Source organism: Neofelis nebulosa, chromosome 10 (assembly GCF_028018385.1).
Source record: "Neofelis nebulosa isolate mNeoNeb1 chromosome 10, mNeoNeb1.pri, whole genome shotgun sequence".
NCBI classification, from domain to species: domain Eukaryota; kingdom Metazoa; phylum Chordata; class Mammalia; order Carnivora; family Felidae; genus Neofelis; species Neofelis nebulosa.
Window position 1 is genome coordinate 75,744,051 of NC_080791.1, and position 6,822 is coordinate 75,750,872.

General features: G+C 51.1%; 1 protein-coding gene across 1 annotated transcript; it reads right to left on the bottom strand.

Moving 5' to 3' along the window:
- Nucleotides 1–508: 508 nt before the first annotated feature.
- Nucleotides 509–5,815, bottom strand: DBX1 (developing brain homeobox 1). Its single transcript, XM_058690583.1, has 4 exons — nucleotides 5,367–5,815; nucleotides 4,621–4,722; nucleotides 2,468–2,670; nucleotides 509–2,016 (listed from the first exon to the last, which is right to left on the bottom strand). The coding sequence occupies exons 1-4, from the start codon at nucleotides 5,731–5,733 to the stop codon at nucleotides 1,657–1,659; spliced, it is 1,032 nt and encodes a 343-aa protein (XP_058546566.1). The 5' UTR covers nucleotides 5,734–5,815; the 3' UTR covers nucleotides 509–1,656.
- Nucleotides 5,816–6,822: the final 1,007 nt, after the last annotated feature.

A 6,822-nucleotide genomic window follows, 5' to 3' on the forward strand; every position in this document is an offset into this window, starting at 1 on the left:
TTTCACTTGTGAGCCCCAGAGTCTGTATCTGGGCCCACAAGTCATGGCTATGGATGACATTCCTGAGAAAATCAGCTTACACACAAAAGATAAGACCAATTTTGAGCTTCGCTGGGGAATAGAAATTGTATAAACTTTCAAGAAGGGAAAGTAAAGCCATCATAAACTTGAACAGCTTAAACTGACTTTCAATGATTTCAGGCCTTAGAGAAGAAGGATTACTGCAGACTCAACCTGTTGGTACCACTTTACTGGAGCTCCTTTCCTCGTCACCATAGCAAATGTGGTTATCGATGGTACAGGGAAGCAGAAAAGACACTGGCCTGAGAGTCAGAGATGGGTTCTAGTTCCAGCTCGGCCACTAGACAGCTGGATGGCTTTAGACATGTGCCATTCTCTCTCGAGTGTCAGCTTCCCTTCCTGAAATCCCAGTAGCACTTGGATGAGAAGCTCATCATCCCTTTCAGCTCTGATATTCTATGAATTAATGATATACTTGACCACTATGTCCATTCTACTGTTTATTTGGCATTTGTTCATTTGATACATATATACATATATAAAAATCTGTACAAGGTAAAAATACAAAATAAGTATTTCTTTATAAGTTATGCAATTAAACAGCTACCTTTTTAAAGTTTAAAAGCCATTGCAGAGAGAGACAGAGAGAAAAGTCTAGTCAATCCTTCATAGTCATTCACAATAACATTGGTATAAAATATCATACATGTGTACAAAATAGTGTACAGTTCATAAAAGCTGTGCAAAGACAGCAAAGTTCTGTAAAAAAAAAAAAAAATCAAAATCAAAGAGGCTGTGGGTTCTCTCTCTGCTTATGTCATGCCCAGTGCTCGAGTCTTGCAGGTCAGTGTAATCTCCCTAGAAATAATAAAAGGGCACAAGGTAGAGTGCTTGGTGCATATACTATGGATGCAGAAATTAAAAAGAAAAAGCTCTGAAAGACACATACAGAAATAGAGACTGACTCTTCCCTCAATAACTCACTTCTTTGCCCAGAGAGCATTTGGAATACAACAGGAAGGACTCGGTATTTATGTTGTGCCTTAGACCAGAAGGTGTATATGTGTATAAAATTTAAAAAAAAAATTTTTTTTAATTCAGATATCTAAGGGACCTGCTATGGAAAGACTGGGTTACCAGAGTCGACATGGGTAGGAGACCGTTCCACCAAAGACAGGGGGGTGGATCTAGGAAGTCACAGGTCTTAGAGTTATATGCTTGATGTTGTGACTCCTAACTTCGTTTCCTTCTCCATAAAGAGTTTCCTGTCTTACAGAGTTGTGGCTTCTAAAGACCAGCAGGGCCTGGCTCACAGCAAGACCCAGGCTATAGGAGTGAACACCCCACTGTGTTTTAAATAGCTGGCAATAAGCAAGATAGGAGCTCCGGTGGGAAGTTAAGGCTGGGACCAAGACCTAAACTTCACTTACGTGGAGAGAGCTGCTGGGAGGTGTGTGGGGCAAGGAAACGCCATTTTGGGCAATGGAAGGGGCTGCGGCGCCCTTGACCAGGCTGAGGTTCTGCAAAGGGAAGCGGCAGCGTCTGGACAGCGGGGACTAAGCGGACAAGCAGACTGAATCACACCTCTTCAATTTCAAAGTACTTTGAAACAGTACGCAGGGCACGGGAGGGCTTCTAAGACACGGTGATCTCCTCCTCTTCGCCCTCCTCATCGTCCTCGGAGTCGGAGAAGTCCGAAGGCTTGCCGGGGCTGCTGGAGTGAGCTGGTGAGGCAGGCAGCGGCCCTTCCAGCTGCGGGTCCCGCAGGTGCCGAGGGTCGGGGGACGCGTGATAGACCAGGCGGTGGCGGGGGCTGCCCGGGCCGTCGTCTTCCTCCTCGTCATCCCCTGGGCCCTTCTGGCCCACGTCGCTGAGGTCCGGGTGCGGATTGAGTTTCGTGGGAAGGGTCTGCTCTCGGCAGCCCCCGCTAGACAGAAGCTCGCGCTCCTTGGAGTTCCGCCACTTCATGCGTCGGTTCTGGAACCAGATTTTCACCTGGAGCGGGGAGGAGAGAGAGCGGGGGACAAGCAGCGGTTATCGCAGCCGCTCCCCACCAAGGGCGTGGGGGAGGGGCTCCGGCAGGACCGTCGGGGAGGTAAGAGGCTCTGTCCTTCTCCCCCTCCTTGCCCGCTGCCCGGTGAGTTCAGATGGTCAAGGACTCACCCTACCCTCACCCCCTCCTCAGCTTCTCGCTCCTCTAGCCCCATCCTCACGCACCTGACCCGGCTGGGCGCAGGTGGGGGGGGGGGGCGCTGAGCCGGGGAGAGAAGCAAGTTGTCCCGAGTGGCCTCAAGGAAGCTGGCTCGTGCGCTCATTCCCTCTCTAGACTTTACTTTCCCCATCCGTAGGAGGGGACCTAACGGGTTTCAGAGGACCCTCCCAATTGCACGATGCGTGGGGGAGGGGTGAAGCGGGGAGGGTGGGGCTGTGGGGAGACCGCCCTCACTTGTGAGTCTTTCAAGCCCAACTTGGCCGCCAGCTTCTTGCGGTCGGGCTTGCTGATGTACTTCTGCTTCTGGAACATCTTCTCCAGCGCTTTGCGCTGCACGTCGGAGAACACGGCTCGTCGCAGCATGCCTCGGCGAGGCTTGCCGCGGGCAGCAAGCGGCCAGGAGAAGGTCCCCGGGATGGGCACGACGCTCGAGGACGCTGCGGAGGGGTGGGGTGGGGGGTTGCGAGTGAGTGGGCGGCGTCCCGCCGCGGCAGTAGCGTCTGCCCCTCCCTCGTGGCCTCCCTCGGTTTTTCTCTCTGATCCCTTCATCTCTTTAAAGCTCTCCTTTTTCTCCCCTTGGAGAATAGACCAGGAACCTACAAACCTGCGAGACTGAAAGGCGCTTTCCGCCCAAATAACTTTCCCTTTCAACCAGGCAAACCCGGATTAGGTAAAACCACGGAAACACAGAAAACAGCCTCCACAATAGCCTGTTTCGTTTTTCCATTCAACAGTCTCAGGGGAACAGTGTCAAGGGAACAAACCTGCGTATATCGGCTAAAATAGCAAAAGAAAAAATTTACAAAAATAAAAATAAAAATATCCAGCTGAGGCCGCTGGGTTTCCCCCTTATGCTCTTATCACCTTGGTGGCTTTTGCATTCTTTAGATGAAAATGAGGTGCCTTACTTATTTGACAGAAGAAAATCCGCTTTGGATTTTTTTTTTTTTTGAAAAATCCAATCAGCATTCATCTTTTTCATATTAATCTTTCTTCCCCTCCCCCACAAAACGTAAAGAATTCGGCCCGAATACATGAAAAGTGGCAGCTAATTAGCACATTGACCGCTCCCCAATGGGTATTGGCATGATAAAAAGGGGGAGAGTTTTCCTTTAAGGGAGGGAAAAAAAAAAAAACCCAAAAGAAACAGAGACTCTAATGAAGCGTGAATGGTAATTGTGTAGTAATGAACTAACAGAAAAAGACTGAGGACAAGCAGCGAAAGCCATATATTACTGGGACAAAAGAGATTTACACTTTCAAACTAAACACAACTGCAGGCCAAGACCATTGGGAGAATACTGATGGCAGAGGCTTCTCTTCCCGGAATCATTTTCATTAAATGGACATGAAAAGCTATTTATAAAGCTCGGGTTGTTTTTGTTGGAGCATTGAGATGAGGGAGAAAGGCAGCAAATTCCATTATCAGCAGCAGCATGAATGGTGGTGGGGGGCTGTTGGTGAATTCTCTCTCCCCCTTTTAAAAATCAATTGCTTATTTCTTTCTCTGATATTTGGGAGTGTTGTCGTGGTTCTACCCATCCCCCACCAACCGTGCCCAGTCTCCCTTCTCTTTATAGGCTCTCCTCTGTCTCCTGAGTCTTGACTGGTTGCTGAGTTTTCAGCTATACTTTGAGGCACCACTGGGATTCCAGGATGGATAAAAACCTCGTGTAAACTGTTGAAGGTGTTTCTCCTCCAGACTAGGACCCCATTACGGGCTTCCCTCAGACTTATTTTAGAAGTTGAAGGTCTTTAAAAAAGATAAGGCGGTGGGGGGAAGGGTAAGAGAAGAGGTTGGGAAATCAGGTTGGAAATAGAAGGTTGGGGGTGTGGGAGGATCTAGTCCCCCTCCCCCTGGGCGACCCCAGGCATCCCACACAAGAGGGCACCCCATGTGGTCTTGTGAAAAGCCCGAAACCCTGAATGAGTCTTAAAGAGAAATTAGCCCCGGCTGGTAGGTGTCTCTCGGCGGCGTGGAGGGGCGAGGGCCGGTCTGTGTGTGGCTGCCCGGAGGAGCTGACCAATTGGTCATGGTGCTGAAACCTTTGTGGCGGAATCGTGGCCAAGTGCACTGACTCTGTGGGAAAACGGCGGCGTGAAGGGATGCCAACAGCTCCTCGCCGGGAAGGGAACCGCCTCAAATTGGGACCATGACAATTCCTACTAATTTGTAGAGCAGGGAATTGGTGCAAAGTGTCAAGCAGTCACTGCTTGTGCTAAATAGGGCATCAAATTGGCGCGACGGATTCGTGAATGTTGTACGCCTCGCAACCTCTGAACCAGAGCATAACCCCGAGGGGTGGACGGAGAAATATGGCTTTCGGAGCAGGGAGCGACGGGCTGGGGCTGGGGCGCCGCCCCCCAGGAGGGGGAATGAGACCTACCTGGGAAATAAGAAGATCTGATGAAAGGCTGGAAGGAGCCTTCAAAGTAGGGAAAGGCGAAGGTCTTGGGAGGGACGCTCTGGAGTAAGGCAGGGGATGTTTCTGGCAGAGAGTAAAGGAGAAAGGAAAAGAGGGAGAGAGACAGAAAGGGAATTTGATTAGGTACTTGATTATTGTACAGAACATTGAATATATGATATGATTAACCCTTCAGCTGGCTTCAAAGGCATCTTTCTCAATGTTTTGACAAAGTAGAAGAAACCTTTTCCTAACATCATGTCATCTGTGGAATCCTTCCACCACCACCACCACCCTCCCCCCCCCCCTCCCCACGCACCTCAGAGTTGGCTCCCTGTCCCGATTCTCATCCTAGGTACTAACGAGATATGCAGTATTAGGGCGGGTAGGAAAAGAATTGTAGATCCATTATACTAGCTGAGCTAGTAAATATATTGTCTTGGGTTTATAAAAACTGGCTTCCAAAAGTTTGAGGGCAGAAACACAACACGCCTAGGGGCGGGCGCTCTCTCCGACTGCAGGTAATCAAGTTCGTTCTGAGGGTGGGGCGAACCTGGAGGCTTTTCTTCCGGGAATTGGCTGGACCGGAGTCTCACATTGCGCGAGTGGGGTCCCGGGGATCCTGCGTAAGTGTATGTGCGCAGATGTGTGAGTGGGCGAGGAAACAGGAAACCGGGGCAAGAAGGACTCGCACCTGGACCGGCCCTCAGTGTCCTGCGCTCACTTACCGGTTCTGGGAGCAGAGGAGAGGATGGCGTTAACCCCAAACTTCAGAAACGTTGGCTCGCTGGCAGGGGCGGCGGCCGTCTGAGGTGAACCGTCCGGTCGGCTGCCTGGACCCGGGGAGCCCAGGTCCGAGGTCCCGGTGTCTGTGAGAGTCGCGGGGGCCCCCTGCCTAGGGGGCGACATGCTGGCCGTGGGTAAGCTGCGGGGCAGGTAAGCCGGAGGCCGGCTGATGCGGATCAGATCCTCCACCAGGAAGCTCGAGTGGCCGGAAAATGCCGACTGCAGGGACTGGGGCAGCGTTAAGGTGGGCGTGGGGCGCAAGAGGCTCGGGTACCCGGCGGGGGGCGCGAGGAGGCCAGGGAACATCATGTTAGGCGCGGGGCGGGCGGAATAACCCTTCTTCCAGTGGCCTGAGGGTAAATGCCTCGCTTCCCGCCCCTCCCGCCCCCGCGATGCCCTCTCTCTTGGGCTTAGCAAACGTCTCCAAGTAATGATCCCACTTGGGCGTCTGCGAGTCCTCCGTGGTCCTCCCGTCGAGGTGATGGTTTTATAGTGGCCCGCCCGTTAAAGCGCTTTGAAAAGTGACAGCTCTGACAATGAAGTTCAACAAAGTTCTCCACTCGAGCTTCATTCGCCGGAGGCTCTGGGCGCTCTGATTGGCGCAGGGGTGCAATTTATGATTGGATTAGTCTTCATAAGCATGGCCCGCACAATGGGCCGGCAACAAAGGCTGGCGCGCATCAATTCTGCATATCGACCGCCTCTTTGCAATACAGTGCGCCCCCAAAGCTCTCGCCGGGAGTTTTTGTTCCGAAGCAACACCCGGGCTAATTAAATGCCTATTTAGAAGTTTCAGATGACATCTTGCCTCATAGAAAAGGAATTATTTAAAGAACGCACTAAATTTATTTGCAGCTCCCCTGCCGAGTCTGGAAAATAAATCAATAAATATTCATAGAAATTCGTCTCCAGGCAATCAGTAAAATAGCCCTCCCCCTTGTGGGGAGGGCAACGGAAGATTTCAAGTCAGTGAACACGAAAATATACTCCCTCTTCAGTCTCTAGCTGTATAGGTTACTCCAGCTGAGGCATAAGGCAGATGTGAGGGGTGGGTAAAATCAGTGTTTGTGGGGTGCCATTCTGACAACACAGGGAGATTGGGAATTAATGCTTTGGGGTTATTGGGTGGAGTCCATAAGGATGGAGGGGGAGGTCTGGATTTGAGTTATTTCGGGTCGGGAAAGTAAGAGTTTGAGAGAGTTGGTAGATACCTGAATAGTAAAATGTGTCTCCTGCAAACTCCCAGAAACTTGGAAAACGGTTTCAGCGAGATTTCTTTAGAAGTGTCAGCAAGGAGCACTCCGCAGCTTGCCTGGGGGAGGATCAGAGGGGAGCAACGCACAGGGTCCAGGCTGCTGGATTCCACTCGAGCAGCCTCAGGCCAGGTGACCTGAATGC